The sequence below is a fragment of the Heterocephalus glaber genome, unplaced genomic scaffold (assembly GCF_053883595.1).
Source record: "Heterocephalus glaber isolate CG9 unplaced genomic scaffold, H.glaber_assembly_v1.0 deba00000071, whole genome shotgun sequence".
In the NCBI taxonomy this organism is placed as follows: Eukaryota; Metazoa; Chordata; class Mammalia; order Rodentia; family Bathyergidae; genus Heterocephalus; species Heterocephalus glaber.
The window spans coordinates 10,368,204-10,385,725 of record NW_028258137.1 but is presented as its reverse complement, the minus strand read 5'-3'; the positions used below and the strand labels follow the sequence as shown (position 1 = coordinate 10,385,725).

At 34.4% G+C, this 17,522-nt stretch overlaps 1 protein-coding gene across 5 annotated transcripts in view; it reads left to right on the top strand.

Annotated features, from left to right (window-relative positions):
* Cntnap4 (contactin associated protein family member 4) overlaps window positions 1-17,522 on the top strand; it is a 307,565-nt gene that overhangs the window by 156,089 nt on the left and 133,954 nt on the right. For 4 of the 5 annotated variants that reach the window (XM_087204279.1, XM_004842822.3, XM_087204283.1 and 1 more), the window contains 4 exons: window positions 8,941-9,144; window positions 9,804-9,988; window positions 10,765-10,908; window positions 12,807-13,068. In XM_087204279.1, the coding sequence (XP_087060405.1) occupies window positions 8,941-9,144; window positions 9,804-9,988; window positions 10,765-10,908; window positions 12,807-13,068 (795 nt within the window). The remainder of the gene's footprint in view (window positions 1-8,940; window positions 9,145-9,803; window positions 9,989-10,764; window positions 10,909-12,806; window positions 13,069-17,522) is intronic. The other variant, XM_087204275.1, reaches the window with a different exon arrangement.

Below are 17,522 nucleotides of genomic sequence, written 5' to 3'. Positions count from 1 at the left end.
ATTTACACGTGTGCTCACTTATTCAGCTTTAATATCAGTTCCTCCAAGATGTTTCTCATCACCAACCTAATTTCCATCTTTCCTGTAATTCTGTTTTTTTCTTTCATGCACCACTTACAAATTGAAAATGTATCTGATGATAACTATTGCTCCTGGAGTAAGATGGAATCTCAGTGTTTTAAATTTGCATTTCTCTGATGGCCAGAGATGTTGAACATTTTTTATTTTTTCATGCATTTATTGGCCATGTGTACTAATAAAAAAGTTAAAATTTAAAAAATCTGTGCATAGGGGATGATTGTCCTGATATCTTTTTCTTTTATACTGGGGGATATGTGATAACAAGATAGTTCACTGTTGCTTGGTAGCACTTAGCACTGTCTGTGTGCAATAATTATTTGCTAAATAGGTGAATTAAGGAATTTTGATTAAGCATGATAACAGAATAACAAATAAATATATAAAATCATGAATTTATTACACTCATACAATGGCCATCGACTAAAGATAGTTTAGAAAACTCTCTGAGATGAACACCTCATGAGATTATAAATGTTCTTGATATTGAAATGATATTATATTATAGAAAATAATAAATGTTGATGCATTCTGATACATCCACTTGATCTCTACAGTATTTTTGTGTAATACGAGAGACTAGAGTTATCCTCTATGTATTCCAAATAAAGAAACCAAGAATCAGCATTTAAGTGACATTGATGACTTTACAAAAGTTACAAATAAACATTAGAGACAGAAATATACCTTATATCCTCCAGTGACGCACTTGAGTGTCCTTGACAGGGTAAGTGTTACTAATTTCCAATCTATTTGGTAGGTTAGTTTAGATTGATCTGTAAGTGGCAGCGATCATGTTTGTTCTCATCAGTACCCAGCCCAGCATGTTATTGCTGACCTTAACTCCATCTATTTAAAACCATGACAGTGAAGTCACTTTTCCCTGTGGTTCTATGCAGCCCTTGCTTTTGTGTTTCCTTCCTTTTTATGGTATTAATTTTAGTTGTCTTAAACTTAAGACTCCCTTAAATCATTCCGTAATCTCTTATGCTTCTGTGCAAAAATAGTACAGCCTATTTCCTGTTGATTTCTTGAGTGCTTGGTCTCTCCTCCATTGCTTTAAAAACCCAATTTAGTAATGCAGATCTCAAGTGCCAATATATCAAGCTGTTGCTTTAATATTTCACTATGTAATAGTCTAACAGTGACTAGGTCTGATTTATGTTTCTTAGAAGTCAGAATTGGACCTCTGTTTGTTTAGTAATTCATGGGTAATAATTTTCAAATAAAGACACAGTATGATCAGTTTTTAAGGCTGACTCCATGTTTAACCAAGAAGAGTTTGGGTTATAGCCCTTTTTATAAGCCGATAAATGACCTATATTATTTTTTCCTTTTGTTTTTGCAGGTAGAATTCTTGTTTTATTTACATTTTGGGGGTGATTTTTGAACAATGAATAGAAGATTCTAGTGTCTTTTTCAAGAAACATCCTTTCATGACCTTTAAATAACATTAATTTTCTATTACTGGAGGATTGTAATTCTATTTCGTGTATTTTCTATTCTAATTTTTCTCATAAGTTTTTAGTCACTTGACCTCATCAGTAATGCCATAATTCGTAGTTTCACTCTCAGAATCAATTTGTTCCTGAAATGTCTTTCAGGGACAAATCTCTCCCACCTCTACAACTTTCTGCAAGAATGGAATCTAGTATGCATAAATAAAAAACATATTCATTTTCCATGATACAGTTGAATAGGCAACGAGGTTGTTCATTTTCAGAGAATAGGTTTCTGTAACCTACTTGTTCTTCCTGTCAAATGCCTGTCTGCTGTCACCTGCCTCAGAATCACTCCGGATTCAGGGTCCCTGGCTTCCAGTTTAGGGTTCCAGAGATTCTAATTTGATGCAGTCATGCAGATCTACAGTGCCTATATATCCTGCTGTTGCTTTAATATTTCACTCACTATGCAATAGTTTAACAGTGACTCAGTCTGATTTGTGGATCTTAGAAGTCAAAATTGGACCTCTACTCAGTAATTCATGAGTAACATTTTAAAATAAAGACATGGTGTGATCAATGTTTAAGGCTTACATCAAGAAGAAGTTTTTTCTGTAGCCCTTTTCTCTAGTGACAAAACAGCTGGTGGACATCAGGCAGGGGATGTTGAATGTTTATGGAGCCCTCAAGAGATTCTTCTTGGTTGACTGTAATATGGCTGCACCCGGGAGCTTAATTTAAGAAACCACACTCTTGGATATGTTTCTTAGCAGGTGGGGAGGATATTGGCTTTTCAAGTGACAACCCCTCAAAATCTGAGAAGCCTCAAATTTCTGGAGTAGGACACAGGGTCGGGGGAAATACCAGGTCTGGTAGAATCTATTACAATGTTGAGTGGGTTTGCATGTGAAATGTGCAGGGATAGAAAAGCAGTTTGCTGCTCAAAGAGATAAAGCATTTCTATAATTTAGTTGACATCTCTCTTAGAGGCTGAGGCAGACCACCTCTCTTGCACATCTTAGAAATCATTTGGGGCCTCGCCCTGATATAGAAGCAAAGCTCTGAACAAAGGCATGAATAATCACATCTCAGGGATGTGTGTCTTCTCCAATAGACTGTAAGCTCTTTGAAAAAAAAAAAGTGTTCTTTGTTTTTATGCACTGCTGTGTCTTCCTTTCTGTTCATAGAAAGATCTCCATCAATATGTGCTGCATGAAGGAGAGCCAGGCACACATTTCAGCAATGCCCCTCTGACACAACTCCCTTGCAGGCCTTTGAGTATTTTCTGTTGGAAAGCTTTAATCCCACAGGAGAGATGGCATTTCTGAATCATGTAAATAAAGCAGGCTCTATCCAGGGTCACAGGGAAAATTGATCTGAGAGTAGGGCCCATGGACTTCGTGAATGTCTTCTTTCCTTGATTCTTGCTCTAAATGAGGAGATGTGAGATGGAGGTATTCACTGAGGAGCATACAGGTCACTGGCAGTTGGTGTGGGGAGTCAGTCCAGGCAGGAGCTGACAGAGAAAACCCTATAGAACTCACAGATGGCTCCAAATCATTCTTGTTGCATAACCTGGCAATGACATTGATAATTAAGAGTTTCTTGTGCACTTCACAAAATCATTGTTTTTTAGAGTCACAAGTACACCAAAGGCATTTAATTACTTTTGCTGACTCTTTCCTGCCCAGTGTTCTAATAACAAATAATAGCATCACAATTAGTAGGTATTAACATTTATTGATTGCTCATATATGCCAGGTTCTCAAAAGATACGAATAAACAGTCATACAGCAATCCTATGTAGGACATACAAGTATTATTCTCATTTTACAGATGAGGAAATGTAGGCAAAGAGGTTGAACAACTTGTGATAGAATAATGCTTATCAAAGATCTTAGTCTTTGAAACCAGTATGTGTGTCATGTCACCTTTTACAGCAAAGGCAATTTAAAGATACAATTAAGTTACAGATCTTGCTGTGGGAGGATAATTATAGTTTATTCAGTAGATTCAATGTAATCACAAGTGTCCCTATAAGAGGGAGGTGGGTGGATCAATGAGAGAGAGAAAGAGAGAGAGAATTAATTTGAAGATGCTATAAAACTGGCCTTACACATGGAGGAATGGAGGAAGTGTGCACAAGCCAAGGAATATAGGTGGTCTCTATAACTTGGAAAAGGCAGAAAAAAAAAAAAGGATTATTTCCTAGAGACTTCGAGAAGGAAAGCCTACACCTTGGTTTTAGGACTTCTGAAATGCAGATATATAAAACAAGAAATTTGTGATAGTTTAAAAGATGATACTTATTCAGCAACAATAGGAAACCAATACACTTGCCCAAAGTAGAATGAAGATTCAAGTTCATACAGACTAAGTGCCTTAAGTACCAGGCAAAACTGATATGTGCTCCTATAAATGGCTAATAAGAGAGCTAGACTAAAGAGAGGTGGATGTGTTGGAACAATTTGCAACTTGTTACTAGATAATTAGAGTTAATACCTTCCCAATGCAGGGCAAACCCATGTTATTGACACTGGTAATAATCTTCTCATTAAAATATAACCTTAGTTAATAAACATACTAATGAACAAAATTACAATTAGAAAAATCATTCTTCTCTTCAATCAAGTAACAAGTCTCCTACATCTTTAGATTTTAAATCTTTTACTCTTAAAAATTTTAACTTCAGATTTTTCATTTTTCTTACAAACAATATTTTTGCTTTATCTATTTTTACAACTCAAGAAAGTTTTTTTTCACCCAAAAATATTTGACACAAGATAGAAAAAAAAATCTGTTAGTCATTGACTACTAATTGAAATAGTAACATTTTGGATGTTTAATTTGGAGTTCTAAATAAATAAATATTGAATTGGATTAATTTTCTTAGTTTTATAAGGTTAGTTTCAGTATGAAAAATATCATTATGAATTACCCCAAATTTTTCTTTCATGAGAATGTAGGTTTTCATTGACAGTGCTCTTTTCAGAGTTTAAAAATGTGAAAATTTTTGTGGAATAGAAAAGAAAAATTCCCCCTAAACATTACCATGATGACTAAGACTTGAAATGTTGCTTTCCTGGGATGACCAAATGTATTTTTACAGTTACTAATGTTAAAGTAAAATTTCTCAAATTTCCAAAATCATGAAAACATGGCTCTCACTCAAATGTAGAATAAATATATATATAAAGATGTATTTGATTCAGTAATGAACAACTCAAAGGAATGGTAAAGCTAGTTCAGAGAAAATTTAAGAGGCTGAATATGTACTCAGGAATATTTAGACACCAAGAAAAAATGTAGGAAAAATATTGTTAGATAAGCACATATGTAGTTAATGTCAAGTGGTCAAAAATCTATAAATTTATAAATTAACACATAGGGCTGGGGATTTAGCTCAGTGGCTCTGCCACCTGCCTTGCAAATGCAAGGACCCAAGTTCAGTCCCTGGTACCAAAAAAACAATAAAATAAATTATATATATATATATATATATTAACATGTAGCTGTATAGGATCTGGTTTTAATCAGTATTAAATAAGAAAATTAAATTTTTATATAGCCACCTAGACTCAAGCCATATTAATACTAATCTGTTAGAAAATACCTCAGTATCACATTGATAAGATACAAATGTGTTCCTTTGATGTTTTTCTACTCTTTCCAATTTCTTTTTAGAGTGGTATGACCACTTTCAAGACAGATTATGTGTCTATCTTTCCAACCAGCATCCTTGGAGACCTAGATACTGATAATATATAGAATTCAAATGCTCTCTGCAAGGATTAAATTTTCTCTTAAAAGTTATCTTTTATAGATACTTCCAGAGTTTTATATGATTTACTTTATGCCTGCTAATTCAGTATTTTGTGATGATATTTTAAAGTCGTATGTTTTTTAAACCCAATCAGAAAAAGAGGAAGATGAAGTTAATTAACTCTTCTCCAAAGAAGTACAAATGGCCAATAAGTACATGCAAAAATGTTCAGCTTCTTTAGCTATTAGGGAAATACAAATCAAAACAACTCTGAGAGTCCATTTTACCCTACTCAGGATGGTTATCACCAAAAACACAAAAACAGCAAATGTTGATGAGGATGTTGAGGAAAAAAAGAACATTTCTACATTGTTGGTGCAGTGTAAGCTAATACAACCACTGTGGAAATTAGTGTGGTGATCTCTCAAAACTCTAAAACCAGAAATTCTATTTGATCCAGCTATGGCTTTCCTGGGTGTGTTTTTGAGAGAAATAAAGTCATCATACCATAGTGATACATACATACCCATCTTTACAGCAATACAATTTACACTAGCTAAACTACATAAACAGCCTAGATGCTCATAGACAGAGAAATGGTAAAAACATGGTATGTACACACAGTGTAATTTTCTCAGCCATAAAGAAGAATGATTCACTTCATTTGCAGGAAAATGGTAAGATCTCAAAACCATAATATATATATCTCAATGTACCATACACCATATACCATATATATATACTATATATACTATACACAATATATATTATAATATGTACACCAGTTCTCCAAAATGAATGCAATTATTATGTATCAGAAACAAATATCAATAAAAAACATATATTAATAAAAATATTAAAACATATCAATAAAAATAAAATCATATATTTAAATAAATATGTTTGTATAAATACCTTTTCTAAATGTTTAAATATTTAAAAATGAACTGTTGAGTGTTCTATCTAAACTGATATTGTTAGGAATCACCCATAATTATTATTTATTTTATAAGAATTTATATCTACATGTTATGTGTATGTTACTTGATTTCTTTGTGTACTGATAATGTACTCACATTCTGAATTATACTGAGCTTTTCACCCTGAGGGACATTATTTGTGGGCTCATGAAATCTATGATGTGATGGTAGCCGAAGTGTTGATTTCCCTCCTTCTGTACTTTCAGGCTCCTTTCTTCGAGGAAAGCCCACCTCACTTAATTCTGAGCATTGGATTAATTCTTTTTTTTTTTTTTTTTTTGGTACCAGGGATTGAACTCGGGACCTTGTGCTTGCAAGGCAGGTGGCAGAACCACTGAGCTAAATCCCCAGTCCCCTATTTTGAATTTTTTTTTTTTTTGTAACTCACCATTTTTAACTTTTTTTTTTTTTTTGGTACCGGGGATCAAACTTGGGTCCTTGTGCTTTCAAAGCAGGCAGCGGAACCACTGAACTAAATCCCTGGCCCCTGAGCATTGGATTAACTCCCATCACTGTCATTTCTCAGCAATCCTCAAAACTTTCTTTCATAACAATGACTGGGGCCATATTGTGAGAATTGTGTAGGCCTCTTAATGTTCCAAGAACAAAGTAGTTTATGCAGACAAGTTATAGAACTTGAAGACTGTAGCAAGTAATGAGATTACTAAGATGAGGGTTCTAGACTTGAGACCTGAGAGAGACCTTTATTAACAACCTTATCACGGGGTCATACTTCCTGATTCAAAGGTCTGTTCCAATCCATAATGGTTTTATGAACTTATTTGCTCACTTGCTAGATATTGTCCATCTTTTCTGAGTCTGAGCTACATGAAGGCAGGTTTACCACATGAACTCAGCACAATACCTCAAACAAGATGAGCTGAATAAATTTTTCTTGATTATATTCATCTAGTTGCATAGTGATATCCCTGTTAAGTATAAAGTGGGTAAGAATCAGAGATGGCAAGTGGCTTCGGTTGTAGGATGAAACAATGTACTTTTGCTTTAGGCCTCACTTGTCCAATATCTATTTCACTACCCTATTTTGCTGATGGAAATATTCCAAGCCCAAAAGGTTTAGGTGCCACAGAAGATGAATATGATCATTAAAATGTAATAATAACAATAATTTTTAAAAAAGAGAAAAAAGAAATAGTGGGCAAAAGTAACATAGGCTAAAATTTTATGGGGAAAAAAAATCTCTCCGTAGCTAATTCCAAAAATTGTCTTCGTCTAAAATAAAATCATTACTGTGATGGTTGCCTTTAAGCGATACATTAGCTCGGAAACAACTGCATTGCTCCAAATGTGTCAGCATTTAAAAGTCTGTCTTACTGAAATTCTTCTTAATTTATTATAATCTAATAATCATAGAACACATCATTTGTATTTGATGCAGAATCATGTTTTTATTGTGAACATTCATTCAGCTGTGTAACAAGGAATAATTGTTGGGTTAATATTATTTTTTCTAAAGAATGCGAAGTTTATTCCTGTATACTCAGTGAATGAATTCTTTATAAGTGCATTAGCATGATGTAAAAAGATCAAATCTCTGAATTTTCAAAAGATAACTGCATAAAATAGTTGAAAAAATTTGGGGTGGTGGTGGTTATCAATGGTTTCCAAAACAGGATGGATATTCTGAATGAAATACATATTTGGGCATATAAGTAGCTGTATTAATTTTATCAAATGAAAGGCAATGAGGAAGCTGTAATATAATTTTGTTAATCAGAAGTCAGCTTACCAGTTGAAAAATAGCTTCATATTAGAGTGCGTTTCTTTAACATCTTCATTTATTACGTAAATGTACTCTCAAGGACAATTGACTTAGAAAGAATCTTTAGGAAAATGTAGAAAATACTGCCATAACTTCTGAGTATTATCAGTTCTTCTTCGGGTCCCTTGTTCAGGGTGCATCTGATTTTGACAGATGTACTTTATATTACTGGTGTAACATGACATCTTTTTTCAGATGAACTGAATAAGAGTGATCTTGACAATGAGTAGGTAAGACACTGTCAGAAAGCTGAAAAACATGTCAGTGTCACAGTTATGACACAAATGCAGTGGAATAAACCTTACAATATCATTAAGTTAATGCCTTTCCAACATCACCCTGGAGAAGGCATGAAGTAGCACTGTCCTTAAATACTATCATTTAGCCATGAAAATGATATAATAAGACAAAACACAAAGCTCAGTATAATGTGTGCTTGAAGTAGTATTTTATGTCTAGACTATGCATGTAATTTGTGTGTGGATCTCTTATATAGAAAGAATTTTGAAACATCAAATCACTTTTTTTCCAGAGCCCCCCAAAACATTTAATTTCAACATTTCAAAAACATTGTTAAAAATATTGATCATGAAATATACAGTTATTTTATGTGTATTAATTAGAATCTTTTAACTAATTTTCTATTTTTTTGTGGCTTGAGAAGAAATAGCTTTGAATAATATAGAGAAAATTAAGTATACACTTTAAAATGTAGTTATAGATTTTTAACTTTTTAAAAGTTAGTAAAGACTAAAATGGAATCTTTCCTGGGTTTCAATAGAGAATGAGATGCTGAGGAGTCATATTTAATACACAGAGCCACATACACATGTAAAATGCTTTAATGAAAAGCATATCTAGCCTTAGAATGACTTCTAATATCTTTGTCTCTAGGATCAGAGGTGATTGATCTTGATGGAAAAAGTTCCCTTCTGTACAGATTTGATCAAAAATCCCTGAGCCCAGTAAAAGATATTATTTCCTTGAAGTTTAAAACCATGCAGAGTGATGGGATTCTACTCCACAGAGCAGGGCCAAGTGGTGATCATATCACGCTGGAATTAAAAAGAGGAAAACTCTTTCTACTTATTAATTCAGGTAAAACTATTTGAGGAAATGTTTGAAAATCTGGTTACTTATCACTTAGTTAACTATACTTTTAAAGCTTTTAGAAATATATAGGTACCTTCTTTTCAGATTTAAGGGCTTGACTATATGCTTTTTCCTTTTTTTTTTTTTTGGTTCCGGGGATCGAACTCAGGACCTTACGCTTGTGACGCAGGCGGCAGCACCGCTGAGCTAAATCCCCGGCCCTGACTATATGCTTTTTCGTGTCAATATTTATTGCTCTTTCATGTTAAAATGGTTCACATTTTGTAAATTGTATATGGACTCAGTGGATTTCCCCCCACAGCTTTGATAAAGCTATATAGCTATTTTCTAGCGTCGTAAAGAAAGAGATGGGTCATTGAAAAATATTGCAGTAGTAAAAATAATGATGTTGTAGCAAAGATAAAATTTACATAGAAAATGAGCATGCAATGGGTAATAATAATAAAAAGAATTAACAGTGGAAGAAATTACAGCAAGGTTGAGGGATCATTACGTTCAAACTTCAGGTAAATCCACACCAGTGTTTGAGATGGGATGCATGAAAGGGCATTGCAGTTATTGTGAAAGATGCTGGTCCACAAAAGGGAAACTTTTTTTTTCTTTTAACTGGGAATAATGCTGTTTTTATTTTTCTCTCTTCTCAGGTGCAGCTAAACTGCTCTCCACTCACCCTCTGGTCAATCTCACCCTGGGCAGCCTGCTGGATGATCAGCACTGGCATTCTGTGCTCATCCAGCATTTGGGCAAGCAGGTCAACTTCACAGTGGACGAGCACAGGCATCATTTCCATACCCAGGGAGAATTCAGTTACCTGGATCTCGATTATGAGGTGTGATGGTTACATTTCAATTAATACAGATATTCGGATGTGTATGTGGTTTAATTTCACAGCAGAAAATATGCTCCAGAGAACCCACCTTTACAGTAAATCACAAGGCTGGCAAGGCATTTCCCAGTGTGGCCTAACTCACAGTAGCAGGTTTGGGCTGGCAGGTGGTGCCTGAGGCTTCATCTTCCTCACAATATGTAAATTTATTATTATGGCATGGGATCATCCTTTACCTGAAATATGCAGCCACAGCTCTTCATAGACAGAAAAGTTCCCCACAGAGAGCTTTCATTAACCCTAGCACATATAGGATGAGTTGCATGATTGCTTTGTGTTACAGTGTGTTCCTGAGCAGTGAAGATTTATTTATAGGGTAGAGTGTAGCAACAAACATTAATTAACTCATTAACAATTGGTTCAAACACACAGATACCAATGTGTGCTAAAAATTTACTCAAAATAAAATGTCATAATTAGTTACAGTATTAAATAGGTCAAGTTTTACCATGGATATAAAGTATTTTTTTCTTCATCAAGCAATAAATATCAAAGCCAGATGTGATTAACAACTTGTATGGATAATCAAGCTCTACTGTAAATGAAGACTGAATGCATATAAATTTGTTTTAAAATTGTGCCTTAATTTTTTTCAGTGTATGTTGATGAAAACTTGATCTGTATATGATGATTACAACTATAGTTGCTAATCATACTTATTTAAGCAGATTATCATAAAATCACTAAACAATATTATTGATGCCACTTTTCTTTCTAAGATCAGCTTTGGAGGGATTTCAGCACCTTCAAAATCGGTGTCATTCTCACATAACAATTTCCATGGATGTTTAGAAAATCTCTATTATAACGGAGTGGATATCATTGATTTGGCCAAGAAACAAAAACCACAGATCATCATTATGGTAAGAGTCTTCATATGATGGAATGAGTAAAAATACAAGTATTTCTGCAATACAATTGCTTCATTTTAGTTTCCTATATGATATGACATTTTAGAGATTGTTTGTATTTAAATTCTTTCTCTGATTGGCAATATACGTAAAAGAGATTAATTCTATTTAAAGGAATTATAATTCACAGAACATAATTTTACTCTTATATGAAGTAAAGCAGTTATTTTTAACAGTAGATATTTTAATTTTGTTGTGGTATTATTACTCCCAGGAGGCTAATTTCGTTTTGCTCTGTAATTTTCTTAATAAGATATTCCCAAACCAACTCCCCAAACGAGCATACAGTTTCCAGAATCAAATAACATGCATGTCTATTAGAAATATATTGGAAAAAACTTGTATTTTGCCATGGTCACTTATAACAAATAAAATGAATTGGCTGTTACAACGCTGCATCTTCCATTTTGTCAAAATAGTAGTGTTGCTCAGGCTGCAGTATGTTCTGGTCTATGGAAGTGTGGCAGAATTAAAGCTAACTAGTGATCATTGTTCAGTCAGGGAAGCAGAGCCACTGTGCACATTGGGGGATCTCTCCTAGGACTTGGATCTTAGCATTGCTAGAGGAATGTGGAAGTGAAGGTCTGGCAGAGGAAGGTGGAAGATGAGAAAAGCCACTCATTCTGCCTGCAGCCATAGTTCTCATAGACAGGTTAGACTTGGTAGAGCATTTCCAGCCTATGGAGGAAGTTTTCTGAAGGGTCTCTGGGACCTGTGGCCCCTGGGGAAACATTGCTCTTGGGGATCCCTAGCCAATCATCTGAGGGGGCAAATCTGACCTCAGAGGACTCAGCCTTTGGAAAAAAGAGAAGGTGGAGTGGAGGAGAGCAAGACAGAGGCATAAAGCCCCATCTCAGTGGGATAAACCAGCAGATCCTTCATTGTGCATAAACCCCAGAATCCCTCCGAGCAAAAAGCTAGTGTTTACCTCAAAGAGGATACAAAGAAGAAAATTTTGGAAAATATAATTTCCAGCTGTACCAATTTGATAATAGAAAGCTAGTCTAAATTGATTTTAATGAATTTCTTTCATTGCTTAAAATTCAAAATATGTAAATTTAAGCTCATGTTGCATTAGAAAAATCCCAACGCACATCAAAATATTTATTACTAGAGAAGTATTTCATTCCAAATTCTCTCTGAATTGGTGGTACTTTTATGATCATAACATCGGCAAGATTTTGAAGTAGGTTTTTTATGAAAGAGAAAATAATTTAAAAGGAAAATAAAAATATTACAGATAGATATGTCTATGTGTTTCATCTAAAAAATGGATTTCCAGAAAATGCACCCATACTTCCTTGGCAAGAAGTTATGCTGCTTGTAGAGCAGCAAGCAGCTGTCCATTGAAGCACAAGGCCAAACTGCAGTGAGTGACATGTTTTCTTTTCCACTGGGTTTGATAGTCTTATAATTACTTACATACTATGGGTTAGTACCCAAGTTAGCATTGTTTTCTCTTTAGCTTTTGTTGTTTCATTCACTGGAACACAATAATGGCTGACAATAAAAGTTAACTCATTTTTAATAGAATCATAATATAGTCAAATAATTTTGTTTGACCAAGACCATGAGTTTTCCTTCCAATGTGTATTCTTTTAATGGTTTATCTCATTGGTTTTTCAAATCTATATTAAAGCTGAGAAATGAGGAAATGACCAAAGAAAGTAGGTGAAGAACCTTTAACATACAATATATGCCCAGGATTTGAATTTTCATGGTGGTAGGAAAATGTTGTTGAAAATTGAAGATCAAGGGAGATTGATAAGCACCATTCATGAATATTTCAAATTCCATTACTAATGGGACATGAATAACACGCTGAAATCTTTCTTCTACTTTATCCTCAGGGAAATGTGTCATTTTCTTGTTCACAACCACAGTCTGTGCCTCTTACTTTCCTGAGCTCCAGAAGTTACTTAGCACTGTCAACCTTTGCCAGAGACGATGAGATTTCGGTTAGTTTTCAATTTCGCACCTGGAATAAGGCAGGACTTCTGCTTTTCAGTGAACTACAGCTCGTTTCTGGGGGTCTGCTCCTCTTGCTCAGTGATGGAAGACTTAAGCTGAATCTCCATCCACCAGGAAAATTACCCAGTGACATCACAGCAGGTAATAAATGTAGTCCCCCAGGCAAAGCATATGGATTTGAAAGATTTCATTATCTCCATATCCCTTCTCCACAATTTTTATGCATAACCAAAAAATTAACATTTGTTTAACAAATAGATACTTGAGTTAATAAGATTATCAGTCCTCTTCCTTAGAGGAACTTGATTCCAGTTTCCTTTTAAATATGATCCCAATGTTTGCAATTCTTATTAACCAGCATGATAGCAGTGGAGGAAGAGAAACTTTCTCCTATGACCCTCTCTCCCACTCAGACAAACCATTAGCATATCCACAGGAAATGTGTTTTGGAAAAAAATGTGAAAGATCTTGAAATAGCCCAATAAGTTAACTGAATATCTTTCAATGGAAAACTTGACTTTGACAAACATAGCTATTGTCTCACATCTTTCTGGGATTTATATATCACTATATTAATATCGAATGTAAAATTACATATTTAGCCAAGTTAACATTACTTGCTGTTGTAGTTTATGAAGACTTGCATACATTTGGGAAGATGCAAAGATGTATGCAAAGTTACTCATTTGGGCCAGCGGTTGGAATGCTCTCCGCTTTTAGGCAATATGGTATCATTTTAATGATTAGAAGTAATATAATTAAAGTGATGATGTGAGTGTCTAAAAAATTAATGTCCAATTTAGGTCAGTGCTTTGAGTGAGGGATATTTTTGTCTCTTCATTAAAATTATATAGTTCTCAACAAGGGAGCTCATCACATTTTTACATATATAGAATAGCATTCAAGCTCGGCAACTAGAGGTCACATTGGGATAAATTGCTACATTAATTTAATAAATGATCTTTAAATACAATTTAAAGATGCCATTGTATTGCTTCTCTATATGAACTATGGCAAAATATTCATACATTATGACTTGGAGGGTAAAGTAGTTAAGAGACAGTTGAAAATTAATAAGAAAACAAGTATAAAAGTGGATGCACAAATGTCTTTTCTTTATGCATCTTTTGGTTGTTAATATATCGCTTCAGTTTAAATATAGGAACAGAAACTTCAATATTAATTATGAGTTTTAGTGGGTACTATGCTATGACATTTTATGTAATGCTCAAAATGTGGTAGATTTGTGGGCTTGACGAAAGGAAATAAATTAATCAGGGTCATATTAATAATTAATAGGCCCCTAAAAGGAGGGTCTAAAAATGTAAACTTGCCATTAATGTGTAGTTTATTGTGATATATTTGACATTCTCTGAGGTGATTATATTCATAACCTAATTTTCAACATTTTAAAGAAATTGCTTCAATCCAAAGCTATTGTAGTCACCCTGTGAAGCAAGTTCATTTCTAACCACTTTACAGGAATGTATAGTTAATAAATTACTAGGTTTAACTCTCTATATAATACCCCAAGTGCCTAAGATATCTAAATGGATGTTTAAATTCATGCACAATATAATATTTTATGATATATGATTTCATGTGATTATTTCCATAGCTAACAATGAGCCTATGAAGTATGAATGTCAATACAGCAAAATTGTTATACTTCAGATAATAGTAGTCAGCTTTTACTTACCAACTGTCTCTTCTTTCATTTTTCCAAAACATTAATTTTTTTTGCTAATTTTACTGAAGCAAGTATATTTTGCATATGCAAATAAGTTACTTATATGGTATTTGGGTGAGTGGTCAGGTTGTTCTCCCATAGGCCAAAACTTTTCACTTGTACTGCACTTGTAGAGTGTTTGATAATTAAAGTCATTGTCATAATGACTTTAAAGAAAGTCATGTACTTATTGTAGGTTGGTACTATACTATACTAAATCCTTCCTTTACAGAAGGGTGCCTTAACTTTTCATGGCTACTGAGTATATAAATTACTAATTTTAAAAGTTTGAAAAACTCAATGATGTTTTTTGTCTTTCACAATGGAAAAATTAAATTACATTGAGAAAGAACTGAAATATTCAAATGTTTTAAATTATTAGGTTCATTATTTAATGTACAGTTTTACAAATTGTGATTTGGAATAATTCAAAAATATTACGTCAGCCTAAGTCATTTTTGAGATATTAATGATATTGTATTATCTTAAATCATGAAACATATTAGCAGTATTCTAAAATTCTTCATGATACAAAATATTTTCATTCCTTGTCACCTTTATGGACGTCAAAGAAAAAAAAAACCCATTCATCCTGCATCAAGGACTCAGGTGAACAGTGCCGTTATTTGTCTTCTATTTAAAACACAAGTATTTAATTGTAAAATTTGAGGTTTCTGCTAGGATTTTAGCATTTCTGCTGCAGCTTTTGCCTAATGGTGAAAATCAGGGTTGTGAACAAGACCCTTTCCCAACTCAGGGCCCGGCTGAGTCAGGCTTGCAGGATGCGATCTGTTTCTGCATTTTTCACTGACTGGGCTTTTGGGATTCTTGTGGCCCTGGCAATGATGGAGCAGCACTCTCGCTTGCCTTCCCCAGGAGAAGCCATGTTTTAATCACCCCTTCCTTCTGTTCACCGTTGGACTCTTCCTACCTTGCAGACTATAAACTTATCCCCCTTTAAACTCCTGCTTTCCACTAAAGCGATGGGAACTAACAACCTCCATATTTTCATCTTGACAAGAGCTATCTAGTGATCTGGGTCCTTAACTCTGGTTAGTGACTACAGTTAGTAGATAGAGGAATTTTTAGTGCTTTCAGAGCACTGAAATATATTTGGAAAAGGACAAGTCTTTGGTTGTTCCTTGAATGATGACCTATGTATAACTGCCTTTTGTACCTTTACAGAGAACCTGCCCTGAGCAGCAAGCTAATTTTTACCTTGTACATCATACTTTCTAGATGCCTATTTTAATCTTTTGAGAGAGTGATGGCAGCTAAGCTGTCATAGTATTTTTTAGCAATTTAGGACCATACCAGGGATAATGTACAGGAGAGCATATTTAAACTTTTTCCTCCTGCTGTATTTTGTGTGTTTATGTGGTTTGAACCAGAGAAATGGAGGGATAGAGGGAGAGTAGATAGATAGACAGATAAAATTGTGTATGTGTGTGTGTGTCTTCATGTTCTGCTCTACAGTCATATCCTCTCCTACTATCTGCAACTGCAAACACTTCCATTTATTACTCCTGTTTTCCCTTTGTAGTCGTCAGTGTTTTCTAGCCAAAGACTGTATGGAACACATCTGGAGTTTGAACACGTCAGTTTTATTGCTTGCAACAAGAGGAACACACATGCAGCAACCACAGCATTTGTCTCAGTGCACAGGTTTAAGACATATAAGAATGACATTATATTTTATACCTAAAATGTACCAATAAACTTAATGAAAAAAAAAGAATAACTTATTACAGGAGTTTGGGTTATGTTCACTGATTTTGGGGAAGTTTCAAGGTAGCAAACAATTGCTGTAAATTAAACTCTGTCAGAAAGTGTGGGTTATTCTAAGATTAGTTATTTTTGTAAATCTTACCTAGTAAGATAGTGGATATAACTGGCACACCAAAAAGCAAAACAAAACAAAAAACCTAGTAGTCATTTATATTATCCAGAAGAGTGAAAATTTTGGTATTTTTATGGTATATGCAATAGACTCACTTTTGTCTATGTTTACACAAGATTATGGAATAGTCCTAGTCACAGGGTAAGTGGCCATGCCCAATGTTGGTGTCCCAAGAGGTTTCTAAGGACAATGCCAAGGCCTGGCTCTGGGTGCCAGGCAGCCTTTCATAGCACAAGCATCCTTGATAGCGGTTGGCCAGTCCAGGGCTGCTTTTCTCTTTCTCAAAGTTAATTGTTTGACATGAGCAAAAAACATAAGGGGGCCATTTACCTTGCAGGTGAAGAGCAGGGATTTGGGAGTCAACTTGGTTTTGTTTTTACTCGCTAAAATCAGAAGCACCACTACCAGCTAGAAGCCACCTTGGTAGTTGTTATCTTCTCTGGCCCTCACATCCTCTATATTTAACAAGAAGATAATAAGGATGATGTGATCCATAGAAAGCACAAGGTACCTGTTATAAATAATAGTTCAATAAAATTATTATTATGGTTCTACTGTTATACCACAATATACTCCCTCCCCAGACCCAAGAGTTATGAATACAGTGAACAGAATTAGCATTTAGTTACCTAATACCAGACAGAAGAAAACAGCACAAGTTCTGTAATTGTTCTATCTCTTTTTCCTGCTTCACCGTAGTGTAGCAAAGGGGGCTCACTTCTAGTCAAACATGGACGTGAAAATGAATTGTTTACTTACAAAGAATATAGAATCTGGTTTAAATTTATGCAGAGTTATTTGAAATAAGTTAGATACTTTAATTTGAATAATAAATTCCATTGACAGGTAGTAAGTTTTCAGAGGCAAATGATGTCTATTGCAAATGATGCTAGAAAATAGTTTTCTGAGGATTTCTCTGTAACAGAGTGCAAGTTTATAAACTGCTACCTGGTTACATGGATACAC